Source organism: Aquarana catesbeiana, linkage group LG04 (assembly GCF_042186555.1).
Source record: "Aquarana catesbeiana isolate 2022-GZ linkage group LG04, ASM4218655v1, whole genome shotgun sequence".
Lineage (NCBI taxonomy): Eukaryota > Metazoa > Chordata > Amphibia > Anura > Ranidae > Aquarana > Aquarana catesbeiana.
In genome coordinates, this window is record NC_133327.1 from 280,158,384 (window position 1) to 280,176,898 (window position 18,515).

Below are 18,515 nucleotides of genomic sequence, written 5' to 3' on the forward strand. Positions count from 1 at the left end.
AGGCAATGTTCAATTGTTGAAAAAATGTCAAACATATGGTGAACTCTAAATGTTATCTTCATCCATCTAAAATTTTCATTTCTGTATAAAGTACATTGGATTTAGCTCAGAAAGTAATATCATTACCCTTGTGACAACAAACAGCAACATATATCTTATGTATCAGATGCAGTTTTGGACACTGGGAGAGATTAAAATACTCAATTCAATACATTACAGAGCAAGCCATACACCCACCTTTATCATATTTGGAGATTCCATGATATCATTGGTGTAAATATAGAATAGTCCAGCACCATGTTCATTCTTTTTTATCTCTACATATTGGTATTCTGCATCATAAAAAAATGCTCTATTACTGCATAATGTATGTGAACATTTTATACGCATCTATGTAAGAAAGTACAATATATTATTTTGTATGATATATTGCTGGCACAGCAAGGGACTCCATTTCCTAGAGTGATATTTTCATGACACTGAGAAGGTTATTTCCAAGTTATTTTCTGTAAAAAAAAAAAAAAAAGATTTGATCACAACCTGGTACAACTACTTAATTTTCAACTGAAAAGTCTAGTTTTGGTGAGAAAAGGAAGCACACTGAATTTGTAAATAAATAGGAGGTCATATAACTTGAAAGATAAGGGTGCTGTAATTTGCAGTCTGGTGCAATGAGGTGCCATAGTGTATATATGGCTTTTCAGGTTCATGTGACAAAATGCAGTTGAGGTTATTCTGTATGTGTACGTTTGGGGTTACATAATCTGGATATTGCATTAAAAATTGCACTTACCCTTCAATAGCATGCATAAGGAACATATTACACATCACTTCACAGATATAATAATACTTGCTACAGTTTTAATTCTATTATCTCATAGCTCACACTGCAAAGCCTTCTATAAGCACATGCACTGTGGAAAAACTATGTGTAATACCTCATATAACATAATGATGTGCATATAATTAAATATTTATATCTTCTGTTGCTTAACTCCTCTGTGGGACATAGCTCTTAATTTAGTCATGTCCATGATTTATGCGCAAATTGCAGTTTTGGACAGAAGTGTCCCAATTTACTAAAGGCATTTAGGCTATTCACTTAGAAAGGGAATTATCACTTTGCAACTGATGTTTTCCTTAGTTTACAAAGAATACCCAATCATGCTCAAGGAAAAAAAAAAAAGTATTTTTGATTCCACATGATTGGGTGATGGAAGTTAGCAGAGCTTCCCCTCATTTACTAAACTAAGGGAAAACTCCTTTGGAAAGTGAACAGTTTTTTTGCCTTTAGATAATCAACCCAATTGTATCCTCTGCGCAGACAATTGCTAATTTAGGTAGAGATTGTACAATGTTTGGGGCAGTGTCGCCACAATACGTCATCTTAAGTGAAGTCCAATGCAAGCTCAGTCATAGATATGCCACCTATCTTTTTACAGTCAGTCATGGTAAACCACTGCATGAACTTGTAACTGGTGCGGGGTGGTTTACCAATGCAAGGTAATTCAACAGGTTCACTTCAATGGTGATCCCATCAGCTACACAGTCTCACCTTTCCTACCAGATATGGGTGAGCATATGACTCCTTCCCCAGTGTACCATGTGACAAGGTGGTGCTCAAGTACCCAGTAATGGCACATAGGTGAAGGAAAAGAGTATCAACTGTTTACACAGGCCTATTTCTCTCTTTAATTACTGACTGTAAAAGATAGGTGGCATATCTATAACAGAGCTGGCCTTGGACTTCACTTAAGATGATGTATTGTGGCGACACTGCCCCAAAAATTCAATTTTATCAGCAGTAGAGAGACAAATTCAAATCTTGCACTGTTTTCTTATTATAGGGCCAGCATATGATCTTACATTCTGTGAGGTCAGAAACACTTCTCTTGTGATTCTTTGGAAAGAACCAATATATTCAGGAAGCAGCCCTGTTGCAGGCTATTTTGTAGAATACAAAGAAGTGAATGCAGAAGAGTGGACAAGAGTGAACCAGACTGCAACAGCAAACCGCTACCTAAAGGTATACCCATAAGACAATTCCACTATATACTGGACCATCGTATGTTGACAACATATTTGGCTTTTCTAAATCATTTGTGTCCATGTTAGTAGTTTAATGGCAGATTTTTGGTTGATTTACTAAAGGAAAATACTGTATACTGTACATCCCAGACCTTAGTAAATGAGGTAAAGCTTCACTTTGCAAAGAATACTTAATTGCATGCAAGGAAAATAAAAAAACAGCATTTTTGTACATAATTGGATGATAGAAATCAGCAGAGTTTCTCCTAATTTCAAAGCTTCCCTTCAGATCTAGAGCAAATACACTTGAAGTATATTTGCCTCTTTGTCTTTTTCTGCATTGGTCAGTCAGTATTCCTGTTTATCTAGACCTAATCCAGACACAATTAGCACAAAAGAGCTTACTCTTGTTTGTTGCTTACTATGATCTAAACATAAAAAATATAAGCATTTATATGGCCTTGCATTTGTTCAGTGTGCTGTTGTTGCAAGCTATGTAGAATTTTGGGAAGCTTAGTAAATTAATGCATTTAAGGCCTGATTCTGTAATGTGTTTTTACTAAGAACTGGAGTTTTTTCTCTTTGGGCTTATACTTTTTAGTTCCACATACTCCAGCTGGGCTATAATGACTAGATAGTAAAAATTAGCTTTTTAGAGCATTTTAGGCTACTAAAGAATATCATCAATATGGTGACAACTATCCTTAGCTTCCATGCTTGTATATGCACTTCTAACCCCCCCCCCCCCACATGCACACACACACACACACACTAACTCATCAGTTAACCGAGCATATAATGTAGGCCTTACTTTCAGGAGGTATATAATGACTTATGAAAGGGTTGATAGGTAACACTGGCTCATTCAACATTGTTTGATGTCTTTTGAAGAAATAGAAGAGTAAATTGAAGTTTTTTAAAACTTTCCTAGAATTGTTCTTTCATTTAAAGCTTCATTTTGTGATGATGTCCAGGTCAAAGAACTGGAAGAAGGAAAAACGTATGTTTTCCAAATCCGAGCTGTTAACGCTTCAGGAGTTGGTAGACCATCTGATATCTCAGAGCCAGTATTTGTCCATGCAAGACCAGGTATGTGTATTTCAAGAACTCAAAGAAGCAAACTCAATGCAACACCAAATAATAAAAAGTCATATTGTTGTATGCATATCATTGAATGGCAGTGTACATAGCTTTAGTTAAATTAAGAGCAATCAACTTTCTTTCTTTCTAATTTGCAGACTTAACAAAATGACATGTGCCTCCATTAAGACAGATCTACTATTATAACTCTTTGTTAAAAAAAAACATATGAACTGAGGTTAAGACCACCTGTCTTTTCTGCTCTTGATTGCTACTTTTTTTGGTAGAACTGTTTTGGGATCACTGACTGACATTTTTATTTTGCACCAGGTGTCCAGGAGATCACTGCTGGTGTGGATGAAGAAGGGGGTATTTACCTTTCATACAATTGCTCTGAAATCTCTGAAGCATCTCAGTTTACCTGGTGCAAATCTTATGAAGAAATTAGTGATGACCAAAAATTCAAAGCTGAAACCATTGAAGAAAAGTATGTCATTAATCCTCACCAAATTGTGCCCTGAATGTAATCATCATACATAGGGAATATGTTATTACTCTTGCTCTTCTTTTATTTTCAGTTCCAAACTCTACTTTAAAGACCCAGACAAGAATGATTTGGGTACATACTCAGTGGCAGTTAGTGATACTGATGGCATATCATCAAGCTTTGTGCTGGATGCCGATGGTGAGAGCATTGTCTTTTTACTCTATGGCCAAATCTAAATTTAACTCTATCCTATGGTAATTGTGATAGTGATAATGTATACTATTATACATCAATAGTATATTAATGTAACATACTGTAAAGTAAAGCTGGAAACATTTTATAAAATACAATGTATAAAATAAAAAAAAAAATAAACTCACAAACTTACATTTTGCTTGTAAATATTTGATATAAGATATAATTTTTAAGATATGGTACGGTAATTAATTATAAAGGTAAACTATTTTATTTATTCTTTGTTCTAGAACTTGAACGCCTGATGGCTCTAAGCCATGAAATCAGAAATCCAAGTAAGTAGAACTCATTTTTATTGCTGGTATAATGTCTTAGCTTGGTATGATGAAATGTCAGAACAAGGAATGAGCAAATCTCTTCTTGGGTTCAGTTTGAGGGCATCCACAAATTATGTGAGCCCCATTGAATGGGAGTCAGTGGGTCAACAAGAGAGCAACCCCCCCCCCCCCCCCCCAAAGTTAATAAGTTAAATTATCCACCTGGATATCCTGTAATGGCTTACAAAAATACTCTGTGTTGATTAAATTGTAGTTAAATGCACACACTTCTATATAAATATGAAAACAAGTACCCACATAACATACCATTTGTGATATTATAACAATCAATAATGTTAACATGAAGTCTACACAGCTTTTAATCAGAAACAGTCCTTCTAAACTTGAACTTCCACCATAAAAGATCAAGAATATCTGTGCAACTAAGAACTTTATGTTAAATGTTCCTGTATAGGGTTTTTATTTTAAGGTTTTGCTTTATGCCTAATAGTTTTAAATATGAAAGAGTTTGAGTGGACTTTTGTACCTATACCTTTTAGTGGACAATATTTTTTTTTTTAAACATCTATTTTCATTTACAATGTATTTATTTCCATTTTAGTATATATACGTTATCAATATGGATACTGAATTAGGGTGTTTGGGGAGTTTTTATTTAAATATTAGTAGTAAAATAGAATAATCATTAGTTAAACCTTGGAGATAGGTGCTAGGCTGCGCTGGGATGCTGGGAGAGAGTTATATATAGAAATGGTTAAGCACAATGTGGGGCAGGAATAGTAAAACTCAGCAGTGAGGGAACAGCAGGAGTTAAAACTGATGGTGACAGAATGAGGAAGTGATATAACTGGTAGCTCAGGTAGCCTGATGCTCTCTACTCTTGAGGTCCATTGGATGAAACATGCTGAGTGGGTAGGTTCATGTAATGTCAGATGCTACCAGGAAGTCTAGACTTGGCCACTCTGCTTTGACTAATCAGAGGCAATATGCAAGCCTTAAATGCTAGTGCATTAAATGCTTTGTTTGACAAAGAGTTTTTATTGATTTACACTCCTGGCATTTTTTATGCTTCAGTAGTGAGTGGAAAGTGGAATCATAAATAACAGAGCCATGATGATACATGTGGAGCTGTATCTGAGTAGTAGTGAGTGTTTTTAGATCTGCTTTGCAATAAGAGGTCACTGAGCTGTGTTTCAGGCACATGCATGGGATGTATTGCGATTTGAATAAGAATTGAGCACACAATAGATCACTTTTACGTGTTCTTTTATGGTGGAATTTCAAGTTCGGGGGGACTGTTTATCACTAAAAGCTGCATGGATTTAATGTTAACATTATTGACGATTACAATATCACAAATTGATTGTTCCTTCGCACCTGTTTTCACATTTATATAGGAAAGTGTTTGTATTTCTGTCTATGTTTAATTAACTCTAGATATTTGTGTAAGTCAGATGCCATAAACCTGCACATAAAATGAAGCATCTGTAGGGAGCTCAAAGGATCTTGTATGGATTTTGGAGGTGCCAACATTTTGACGTTTCTTTCCTTTTGTGGGGTCCTCATTAAAAACCATACCAAAACTTCAACAAGGATTAGGATCTGGTAAGTATTTTTAGGGAGAACCCCACACCATTGTTTTCAGTGTCATTGGTTGCTATGATGCACTATAACAACTAATGACTTTTCAGCTGCTGATGTCCTAGCAACCAATGACATCCTTGGTTTCTAGGGCGCTGGTGGCCACACAGTCATTGGTTGGTATGGTGTACTTTACCGACCAATGAGGTTGTGCAAGGAAGGAAAAAAATATGTGCCCCCCCAATCCATACTAGCCCCTTCAAGTCTGGTATGGATTTTAAGGGGGTACTTCATGCAAAAACAAGAGAATAAAAGGCGGGTGCCCCCCCTTCAACACCCTTACCCACTCAAGTTGCCTGGCTGGCCAGTAAACGGGAGCCACACGTACTCAACATGGGGTGGGTAACTTGCCAGGGGCCCCTTTCCCTGGCACAGAACCTTTTATCCATTTTGATGAGAACAAAGCCTCTTCCTCACCTGGCTCAGTTGATGTGGGGGTCAGCAGAGGGGGGGGGGGGGCTTTTAGGAATCTGAGGTACTCGTTTACCAAAAAATATTTTAAAATGTAAGTAAACACACCACATGCTCAAGAAAAAAAAAAAAGCAAAACCTGTGTCCAACAGTGTAAATCCATTATCAGTCACGTTGTCCAGCAATGTAGATGCATGTCAATTATTAGGAATGATGTTCACTAATCTACCAAACAAAAACCCCTCCTCGTGGACTCCTCACTGCAAATGGGGCCCTCTGGCAGGGAAAGCTCCCATGTTGCGGGCATGTGGCATTATGTACTTTAGAAAGGAGGGTGCACACTCTCCTCTCCCCCTTTCCTAGCCAGCCAGGCTGCAAGCTTGGACAAGGGTCTGGTCTGAATTTGTTTTGGAGGGGTAGCAAGTTTTTATTTTTTGCACAGCATCATTGGTTATTTATTATATAGTGCACCATTACAATCAGTGACCCCGTGACCACTGGCATGTTAACAACCAATGATATCATCAGTTGCTAGGGTGGCCTCTTGCATCCTAGTATCCAAAAATGCTTGCAGCCTGCACATCGTGAATTTGTCATTTAGTGACCATATTAATACTGGCACTAAATGAATGAATTCTAGCTGCAGGCAATGTATGCATACATTTTGGGTGGAAGCAAACCTTATATTAAGTCAGAACTACTTTAGAGCTACTTTAGTATATGACACAATTATTATGGCATAATATTTCAGATTTATCCCAACCCTTTGTACAAGAAATCTCAATAAATATTCTTAAGGTTGCAGTTGGAACATCATATGTTAGCTCATATCTTTAACCACTTGCCACCCACCATATAGCAGAATGACAGCAGCAAAGTGGTTTTGATATCCTGACTGGACGTCATATGACATGATCAGGATAACACAGCCAGCGTGCGCCCGCGGGGGCACACAGTGCGGCGATTGGAGGTGCTGTGTGTCAGTCTGACACACAGCAACTCTGATCATGGAGGCTTCTTACCATGTGATCAGCTGTGACCAATCACAGCTGATCATTGCATGAACCAGGAAGTGCCAGTAAACAGCTTCCCTCAGTTCATGCTGACAGGGAGAGCCGATCGGCAGCTCTCCCTGTCAGAGGGGGGGTCTGTGCTGATAATCAGCACATTGATTATCAGCCCAGCCCCCATCAAAAGATCAGCTGCCAATCAGGGCTCAACACCTGCCAGCCTGTCCCCATAATAAATGCCTGTCAATGCCCACAACAGTGCCAATCAGTGCTCACAACAGTGCCAATCAGTGCCCAAAAAAGTGGCAATCAGTGCCCCATCAGTATTGCCTGTCAGTGCCCCATCAAAGTGCCAATCAATGCCACTCAGTAATGCCTGTCAGTAGCTCCTCATCAGTGCTGTCTATCCAGTGCCACCTATCAGTGCCCATCACTGCCGCCTATCAGTGCCCATCAGTGCCACCTATCAGTGCCATCAGTGCCGCCTATCAGTGCCGTCAGTGCTGCCTATCAGTGGCCATCATGTTTTTTTTTTAATTGTCTGTCATTTTTTGTTTATAGCACAAAAATTAAAAACCGCAGAGGTGATCAAATACCACCAAAAGAAAGCTCTATTTGTGGGAAGAAAATGATAAAAATCTAGTTTGGGTACAGTGTTGCATGACCACGCAATTGTCATTCAAATTGCAACAGCGCTAAAAGCTAAAAATTGTCCTGGGCAAGAAGGGGGGAAAGGGCCTGGAATGGAAGTGGTTAAACTACTGTAAAATATGGTGGTGCATACTACTATAGGAAATTGTTAAATAAAAGTAAATGAGGCCATATGAAACACCCTTATCCTTACATGTCTTTAAGAATGTCTGTTGTAGGGGTTCTCTTCTTTATAACAGAATCCTTCTACTGGGAGCCCTGGTAATATTGGGTTTATTCTATTCATAAGTGAAACATATTCATGCTACAAATATAGATATTGCACCCCATATCTACCACATTTAATCCCATATGCTACATGTTGGCACTAAAGTTATTTGCATCTAGCTGGGTGTGCTTATCTCATGGGAGAGGGTCATTATGTGCCATTACAGTGATTAAAAATGCCTGATCAAAAAACTGCACTGTTATAGAGAGTCTACACCTTTTTTGTCTTCATGTCATGATATGCATAGATGCCATTGTGTATGGAATGCAGTTCAAAACGTATGAACAAGAACAACTTGTTTCCTCTTTTAGCTATTCCTCTTAAGTCAGAACTGACTTATGAAATATTGGAAAAAGGCAGGGTACGCTTCTGGATTGAATCCCAACACCTCTCTGCAGAAACGAACTACCGGTTTGTTGTGAATGATGTTGAGATTAAAAACAGCGAGGTGCGTATCCTTCGTTATCCCTGCTGATATCACTTTAATAGACTTTCAATTTACCACTGTAAAAAATGCTGTTTCTCTGCACAAATCTTAATTCCTCTTAATATCGTAGCTTATTGCAATGGAATGGGCTATGGGTCCCTTAAGAAGAATTACACCAATTGCTTTTAGAATAATCTGATGACTCACATCACAGTGGCAAAGTACCAGAATTAAATGAATCCAGTTTTCCAAAATCCAATGTCTTCTCACAATATAAACAGTTAATGTACAGCAGTATCGGCAAAGGATTATTGTAATGTTTTCTTTGCCAAAAGGAAGTGTGCAGGTATTTGGATATTGATCTGTATAATAAGCTGCAGCTAATATTGATCTGTTACATAATCTCTAAATATATTTATGTTTTCCCCTAAGGAGTAGATATGATTATTGTTTGCTTTCCCCTAAAGCAATGTCTCTTTTTTTTTTGTAACACAATGTGAATTTCTTGCATACAGCACTTTGGTTGGAAAGGTTGTTTTGTTGTGCAGAGGATATAATACTTTGAGTTCTTATAAATGCATCATTAATTAGATCTGTTCCACAAACTTATTGGCATAACAAAGCTCTCTAAATATAGATAGCCTGCTCAATGTAAACTAATAAGGATGGCGAGTACTTTGGCGCATCCGTCTGAAGACCTACCATACAAAATTATTATACAGTATTAGAATGCTTTGGAAAAGGTTTTATGTGGTATTATTTAGAAATGAATGAGTTCATTAATCCTTGTCACAATCCATTAAATAAAGAATCACAATGCATATTTTTAAAGCTTTGAAACAACATTGTGAATATGGGCACAAAACAAATGTACAAATCAGTTTAGAAATAAAGCATTCTATAACCAGTTACATTTGCTTTGCCATGCTTGAGTGCTATTGCTATGTCAATTTATAGTCATTATGAAAGCCCACTGCTAAAATGGCTACTGGAAGCATTACACAAATCATTTATGACTATAAGGCAAATTAAAGCATAGAGACAAGGTGCGATGTGTAAGAGTTATGGGACAAACACAAATATGGATAGATGAAGGCTATGTTATATGACTGAGAACATCCACAGCGAATGCTACTGAGTAACTGAAAGATAGTAATGACTAGTTTCTAATCACTTCTCTATCACATTAATTCAAATTCAAAATTCAGGAGAGATATGTTTCCTTTTCAACATGCTTGCTAATAATGCTAACTTTATGAATCAATTAATGCTGTGCGCTGCATGTAATCATTGTAGTTGTGTTGGCATGCAACACTGCTCAGTTTGACATCTCCTAAATGGAGAATAGTTAGTAGCCATCTACTAAGATTCTTAAATTCTTCATTATGATATAAGCATTAAAACTATACAGGAGGTCTAAGACTAAAACTCAAACAGAATTGTAAGTATATTATATAATACAATTTTTCCTACAGTATATACAATAAGTCTTTTTAGACAGACTGGTACGTGGGTTAAGTTCACAGAATGCTTCTGAAATTTGTTGGGATTCTTCTAGAAGATGATAACTCTGTCTATCCATACATTTTGTTTACTGTACATCCAAAAAAAAAATAGTTTTGAGTTTTAAAAGATGCTGTCCATCTTAGCAAACAGGTATCAGTATACTGTTTGTCAATGCTATGTATATCACTATAATGTTTCATACTTAATGTTTATTTCACTGAACAAAGGTATTGTAATGTTATATTAAGGTGCTGTCTAATTATCACATCAAAATATAGAACAGAAAGATCAAGGAAAAGAAAATGTTATAATAGAACATTCCCAAATATGACCACTTAATGCTATAATGATAGAAATAATATTTTTTTTCTTATATGTGGTTTATGACATATATAGACACAGACACTGAAACCATTTCAGAGATTAGCTCTCTGGCTTCCTATAATATATATCTGGCTAAGTGCCCTTTCCAACAGACCAAGATTGTTATTAAATATGCCAGAAAATACAGATAGAACATATCCTCTCATATACAGTGCCTTGAGAAAGTATTCTTACCTCTTGAAATTGTCCACATTTTGTCATGTTACCACCGTAAACGTAAATGTATTTTATTGGGATTTTATGTGATAGATCAACACAAAGTGGCACATAATTGTGAAGGGGAGGGAAAATTACAAATGGTTTTCAAATATTTTTTACAAATAAATATCTGAAAAGTGTGTTGTGCATTTGTATTCTGCCCCCTTTACTCTGATACCCCTAACTAAAATCTAGTGGAGCCAAGTGCCTTCAGAAGTCATCTAATTAGTAAATAGAGTCCACCTGTGTGTCATTTAATCTCAGTGTAAATACTATTTTGTTAATGCTATTTTGTGAAGCCCTCAGAGGTTTGTTAGAAAACAGTGAACAAACAGCCTCATGAAGGCCAAAGAACACACCAGACAGGTCAGGGATAAAGTTGTGGAGAATTTCAAAGCAGGGTTAGGTTATAAAAAAAATATCCCAAGCTTTGAACATCTCACTGAGCACTGTTCAATCCATCATCCCAAAATGGATAGAGTATGACACAACTGCAAACCTACCAAGACTTGGCTGTCCATTTAAACTGCCGGGCAAGGAGAGCATTCATCAGAGCAGCAGCCAAAAGGCCCATGGTAACTCTGGAGGAGCTGCAGAGATCCACAGCTCAGGTGGGAGAATCTGTTTACAGGACAACTATTAGATGTATTCTCCACAAATCTGGCCTTTATGGAAGATTGGCAAGAAGAAAGCTGTGGTTGAAAGAAAGCCATAAGAAGTCCCATTTGCAGTTTGTGAGAAGCCATGTGGGAGACACAGCAAACATGTGGAAGAAGGTGCTCTGGTCAGATGAGACCAGAACTGAACTTTGTGGCCTAAAAGTAAAACATTATGTGTGGCAGAAAACTAACATTGCACATCACCCTGAACACACCATCCCCACCATGAAACATGGCGGTGGTAGCATCTTGTTGTTGGGATGCTTTTCTTCAGCAGTTACAGGGAAGCTGGTCAGAGTTGATGGGAAGATGGATGGAGCCAAATACAGGGTGGAGGTTCACTTTCCAGCAGGACAACTACCTTAACCTTACAGCCAGAGCTACAATGGAATGGTTTAGATCAAAGCATATTCATGTGTTAGAATGGCCCAGTCAAAGTCCAGACCTAGATCCAAATTAGAATATGTGGTGTGGGGGACAGGTAGCAGGTACAAAGCTCCCTGGGATGAGCAGTCTTTCAGGCACAGATACCAAATCCAGTGAAATAGTGACAAACAGTGCGGAGTTTATTTGTGATATATACAAGTCTATATACAGGTGCTGTACAGTGTTCCAAAAAAACAAATAGGAACAAAAATAGCCAAAACAAAACCTTTCCGTGTCTTGGCACTAACTAAACAATATTTACAGATCCTAACTACCAGCCTACAGCTTGTCAGCTTCCACATACCTTTTTGCTCTCCTACACAGAAGTTGTCTGAGTATCCCAGGCCAAGAGCAAAGGCTGTCTGCTCAGGTGAGCTTAAATTAGCCTGGGGGAGAGGACCAAGACCTGAACTGGACCATGTATCAGAGATCCCTGAACGTGTATGAGAGGAGCCTGGGAGATGTATAAACCCCGAACAGGACTTTTCCTGGCTCTCTCTGGGATGCTCTGCTACATATCCCCCCCCTGTTTCAACCCCAGGGTTGGAACACCTGTAGCCCAACAGGAGTGAACACGGGACAGGGCATCTACATTCCCCATCTCAACACCTTGCCTGTGTTTTACAGTGAATGAGTAATCCTGTAGAGCCAAAAACCACCGGTTCACCCGTCTATTAGTCTCCTTCTTTTGGGCCATCCATTTCAGAGGAGCATGGTCAGTTATTAACTCAAACTGGCACCCTAACAAATAGTACCTGAGTGCGTCCACGGCCCACTTCATGGCTAAACACTCCTTTTCAATGACTGCATACCTTTTCTCATGGTCATTGAGCTTTCTGCTTAGGTACACCACAGGGTGTTCTTCCCCATTGTGTACCTGTGATTGTACTGCCCCAATACCAACATCAGACGTATCCGTCTGAACCAAAAAATCTTTGGAAAAATCTGGGGAGTACAGTACTGGCTGTGCACAAAGAGCCTTCTTCAGGACTTGGAAAGATTCCTCTGCTACTGAGGACCATTTCACCATTACAGAGTCTTTCCCTTTCGTAAGGTCTGTCAGTGGGGCAGCTATAGTTGCAAAAGTTGGGATAAATCTTCTATAATACCCCGCAATGCCAAGAAAGGCCCTGACCTGCTTCTTGTTTGCAGGACGTGGCCATTCCTCGATGGCTTCTATTTTATTCACTTGAGGTTTTATGACACCACGGCCAATAGTGTAGCCCAAATACTTGGCTTCCTCTAGACCAATGGCACATTTTTTGGGATCTGCCGTAAAACCTTCTTTGAAGAGGGAATCAAGGACAGCCTGGATACGGGGCAAGTGAGACTCCCAGTCAGTGCTATGTACCACTATGTCATCTAGATATGCTGCTGCATATTGTCGGTGGGGTCTTAGAGTCCGGTCCATGGCCCTCTGAAATGTCGCGGGGGCATTTTGCAACCCAAAAGGCATTTTTTTGTATTGAAAGGAACCCTCCGGGGTCACAAATGCAGTCTTCTCTTTGGCGCTACCAGTCAGGGGTATTTGCCAATAACCTTTTGTCAAGTCCAAAGTGATCAAATAGCGAGCCTTGCCAAGTCGGTCTATAAGTTCGTCCACTCTGGGCATTGGGTACGTGTCAAACTTTGTCACTGCATTAAGCTTCCTGAAGTCATTACAGAACCTCCAAGTGCCATCCGGTTTTGGGACTAACACGATGGGGCTAGACCAGGCACTAATGGATTCCTCAATGACGTCTAGCTCCAACATTCTTTTAACTTCCTCGCTGATGTCCTTTCTCCTTGCTTCAGGAATTCGGTACGGTTTGAGCTTGACACGGACCCCAGGTTCAGTAACAATATCATGTTGAACTGCTGAAGTTGTGCCAGGTAACTCTGAAAATTTCTCTCTATTTCTTATCAGGAATTCTCTAGTTTCCTGCTTTAGGGAATATGACAGGGTGTCTGGAATAGTGACCTCAGGGATCAGAAGAGACTCAGCACCCTTAGGCATTACCGGGAGGGCCCTCGCAGTTAACGCCAGTCTATCCTTCCAGGGCTTTAACAGGTTTATATGGTAAATCTGTTCGGGCTTCCTTTTCCCTAGTTGATATACCTTGTAATTGACCTCCCCAACTCTTTCAATTACTTCAAAGGGACCCTGCCACTTAGCCAGGAACTTGCTCTCAACAGTGGGAGCTAACACCAGGACCCTGTCACCAGGTGAGAAAACACGGAGTTTGGCCCCCCTGTTGTATATCCTCTGTTGGGCTGCTTGGGCCTGCAGTAAGTGTTCTTTTACCATCAGCATGATTGCTGCAATCCTGTCCTGCATTTGAGCGATATGCTCAATGACACTTTTATGGGGTGTCTGCTCCCCCTCCCAAGTTTCTTTGGCTATGTCTAAGAGTCCCCGAGGGTGTCTCCCATAAAGCAACTCAAATGGAGAGTACCCCGTGCAGGACTGGGGAACCATTAAGTATGGTATCAGGAAGTCCCAGTTTTTCCCATCCTTGTCAACAACCTTTTTTAACATGCTCTTTAATGTCTTATTTAAGCGTTCCACCAAGCCATCCATTTGAGGATGGTACACCGAGGTTCGCAATTGCAACATCTTAAATAACTTGCACAGCTCTCTAGTTATTCGTGACATAAATGGGGTGCCCTGGTCTGTAAGGACCCCTTTAGGGATTCCAAAATGAATGAACACCATAAACAGCTCTTTGGCAATGTTTTTAGCAGACGCGGTGCATAAGGGAATGGCCTCGGGGTAACGGGTAGCATAATCCATGATTACAAGGATATGCTGATGACCTCGGGCAGACTTGGGGAGTGGACCCACAAGGTCCATGACAATCCTTTCAAAGGGCACTTCAATAATGGGCAAGGGCACTAAAGGACTTCGGAAGTGTTGTAGTGGGGCTGACATCTGACACACAGGACAGGATTGACAATAATTCTCAATATCCTTCTGTATCCCGGGCCAATAAAACCTGCGCAACACCCTTTCAGTAGTTTTCTCAACCCCTAAATGACCTCCTAGCAAAGTGCCCATGGGCAAGTTCCAACACCACCCATCTGTATGGCTTAGGGACCACCAAGTGTTCAACCACTTCATCATTTTTTTTAAATACACGATACAGTAAATCCTCATTGCTGCTAAAATAAGGAAAACAGAGCCTGTCCCCTGATTCGACAGGTACATCATTAATCACCATTACATTTTCCCAGGCCCTGGCAAGGGTTGGGTCTTTTCTCTGCTCGGTACCAACATTTTCCTTGTGTACATTAACCACTTAAGGACCAGCCTCGTTTTGGATTTTAGGTGTTTACATGTTTAAAACAGGTTTTTCTGCTAGAAAATTACTTAGAACCCCCAAACATTATATATGGTTTTTCTTCTAACACCCTAGAGAATACAATGGCGGTCATTGCAATACTTTTTTTTGCACCGTATTTGCGCAGCGGTCTTATAAGCGCACTTTTTTTGGAAAAAATTCACTTTTTTGAATAAAAAAATAAAACAACAGTAAAGTTATCCCAATTTTTTTTTATATTGTGAAATATAATGTTACGCCAAGTAAATTGATACCCAACATGTCATGCTTGAAAATTGCGCCCGCTCGTGGAATGGCGTCAAACTTTTACCCTCAAAAATCTCCATAGGCGACGTTTAAAAAATTCTACAGGTTGCATATTTTGCGCTACAGAGGAGGTCTAGGGCCAGAATTATTGCTCTCGCTCTACCGGTCGCGGTGATACCTCACATGTGTGGTTTGACCACCGTTTTCATATGCAGGTGCTACTCACGTATGCGTTCGCTTCTGCGCGCGAGCTCGTCGGGACAGGGAGGTTTAAAAAATTTTTTTTTTATTTTTATTATTTATTTTACAATATTTTATTTATTTTTACACTGTTTAAAAAAAAAAAAAAATTGTGTCACTTTTATTCCTATTACAAGGAATGTAAACATCCCTTGTAATAGAAAAAAGCATGGCAGGACCTCTTAAATATGAGATCTGGGGTCAAAAAGACCTCAGATCTCATATTTACACTAAAATGCAAAAAAAAAAAAAAAAAAAGTCATTTAGAAAAATGACATTTGAAAAAATATGCCTTTAAGAGGCGTGGACGGAAGTGACGTTTTGACGTCGCTTCCGCCCAGCAGTGTCATGGAGACGAGTGAGCGCCATCTTGGCCTCACTCGTCTCCAGACACACCACGGCACAGGACGCGATCGCCTCCGCCGCTACCGACGGCTCCGGTAAGCGGCGGAGGGCACCGGATCACGGCGGGAGGGGGGGCCCTCTCCCGCCACCGATAAAAGTGATCTTGCCGCGAATCCACCGCAGGGACCACTTTTATCTGAAAGCCGGCCGCCGCACGAAAACGGGGATACCGGGGTTATGGCAGCTAGCTGCTGCCATAACAACGATATCCCCGTTCAAACTTAGGACGTACATAGTCGTGCGGTGGTCGGGAAGTGGTTAAGGTCAGCAAACTCCAACGTAGGCTCAGATTCAGCAGATGGCTGTCCAGCTCCACTGGTTGTGGGGACCTCCTCAAGCTCCTCCAGCTCTCCTGTTATAACTGAGAAAGGAAAACCCGGGGAGCCCTGAGAAGAGTCCCCTGAACCCACATTGTCAGTAGCGCCCAGGAGTTCTGGCTCTGTCACTGAGTCAGCTACTGCGACCGGGTCGGGACAGTTTCCAAAACTTAGGGAAGTCCCTACCAACTATGGCCTTGTGCACCAAGTGGGGCACAAGTCCGACTGGATGGGTCACCGTACCTAAGCCAGTTTTAAACTGAACAGTGGCTATAGGATACTTGTGGGTATCCCCATGTACACAGATCACAGCAACTTTTTTAGCATGCAAATTCACAGTTTCAACCATCTCAGCTGTTTTCCCATACTTGGTGCTGCAGCGCATGAAACAGCAGCAAACATAGACTGCCTTCTAATAGATAGATCAAACTGCATTGGTTCATCTGTCAATGGACAGTTTGCTGCAACATGCGCCAGTTCTTGGCAACGAAAACACCTGATGTTTCCCCAGTTTGGTTTGCTGACAGGCAGTAGCTTCCCTTGTTTGGGATGCCAAACTTCAGTCCTGGCACCAAAAATCCTCCCCCCTATTTCCTTGCCATGCTTACCACCCACTTCCCCTGGAACAGTCTTACAGGTTGCCTGGGGAGACTGTGGCTTTGGGTGGAAAGTCCGTGCGGCTGTAGGGGTGGTGACCAGGCTCTCTGCAGCAAAGTACCTTTCAACAAGTTCCACGAGGTTGTCCGCCGAGTTGGGGTCCCCTTGACTCACCCACTTCTGCAGGGGAACTGGTAGTGACCTCAGGAACCGGTCCATGACCACACGCTCCACTATTTGTGGCCCAGACAGGGACTCTGGCTGTAGCCATTTCCTCACCAAGTGAATTAGGTCGAACATCTGCGATCTTGGGGGCCTCTCGTCTTGGAAGAACCAGCTGTGGACCCGCTGTGCTCGAACTGCCAAGGTGACACCAAGTCGCGCCAGGATTTCCTGCTTGATCTTTTCATAGTCTCCTGCTTCTGCTGACTCCAAATCATAGTAGGCCTTCTGTGATTCTCCAGACAGCAAGGGGGCGACCAGTCCTGCCCACTGGGTTTTGGGCCAACCTTCCCTCTCAGCGGTCTGTTCAAACGTTAAGAGAAAGGCCTCTGGATCATCATCTGCAGTCATCTTGGAAAGAAAGCGACCCACATGGATGGCTGAGGGCTTGTCTCCAACAACATTAACTTTAGCAGGTGACCACTGTGCTAGCGTCTCCACAACCGCAGCCAGAGTTTTCCTATCCTCTTTTGCATCAGTGACTAGCTGTTCAAACAGCCTCTGCGATAGCTCCTGTACAGCACCAATCTGTTGGCACAGGGCCTTGGTTTGCTCCTGTGCTATAGCGTTTGTTTGCTGCTGTGTAGCATTTGCTTGATGCAGTGCAGCGTTTGCTTGTTGCTATGCAGCATTGTATTGTTGCTGTGCAGCATTGGATATCACCAATTGTTTTAGGATTTCCTCCATGTTTAGTCACTCTAGGTACTGGCCTTTTAAGTAGTAACTTACTACAGCTGGTCGCAGTCTCCACCATATGTAACCTGGGGGACAGGTAGCAGGTACAAAGCTCCCTGGGATGAGCAGTCTTTCAGGCACAGATACCAAATCCAGTGAAATAGTGACAAACAGTGCGGTGTTTATTTGTGCTATATACAAGTCTATATACGGGTGCTGTACAGTGTTCCAAAAAAACAAATAGGAACAAAAATAGCCAAAACAAAACATAGCCATGTCTCGGCACTAACTAAACAATATTTACAGAACCTAACTACCAGGCTGAGCAAGCCTACAGCTTGTCAGCTTCCACATACCTTTTTGCTCTCCTACACAGAAGTTGTCTGAGTATCCCAGGCCAAGAGCAAAGGCTGTCTGCTCAGGTGAGCTTAAATTAGCCTGGTGGAGAGGACCAAGACCTGAACTGGACCATGTATCAGAGATCCCTGAACGTGTATGAGAGGAGCCTGGGAGATGTATAAACCCCTAACAGGACTTTTCCTGGCTCTCTCTGGGACGCTCTGCTACAGTGGCAAGACTTGAAAATTGCTGTTCACAGACACTCTTCATCCAGTATGACAGAGCTTGAGCTACAGTATCTCACAAAAGTGAGCACACCCCTCCCATTTTTGTAAATATTTTATTATATCTTTTCATGTGACAACACTGCAGAAATGACACTTTGCTACAATGAAAAGTAGTGACTGTACAGCTTGTATAACAGTATAAATTTGCTGTCCCCTCA

General features: G+C 40.8%; 1 protein-coding gene across 2 annotated transcripts in view; it reads left to right on the forward strand.

Annotated features, from left to right (window-relative positions):
* Positions 1 to 18,515, forward strand: part of MYOM2 (myomesin 2) — a 241,805-nt gene that overhangs the window by 179,225 nt on the left and 44,065 nt on the right. For both annotated transcript variants that reach the window (XM_073626642.1, XM_073626643.1), the window contains 6 exons: positions 1,848 to 2,026; positions 3,003 to 3,117; positions 3,439 to 3,595; positions 3,687 to 3,793; positions 4,081 to 4,125; positions 8,421 to 8,557. In XM_073626642.1, the coding sequence (XP_073482743.1) occupies positions 1,848 to 2,026; positions 3,003 to 3,117; positions 3,439 to 3,595; positions 3,687 to 3,793; positions 4,081 to 4,125; positions 8,421 to 8,557 (740 nt within the window). The remainder of the gene's footprint in view (positions 1 to 1,847; positions 2,027 to 3,002; positions 3,118 to 3,438; positions 3,596 to 3,686; positions 3,794 to 4,080; positions 4,126 to 8,420; positions 8,558 to 18,515) is intronic.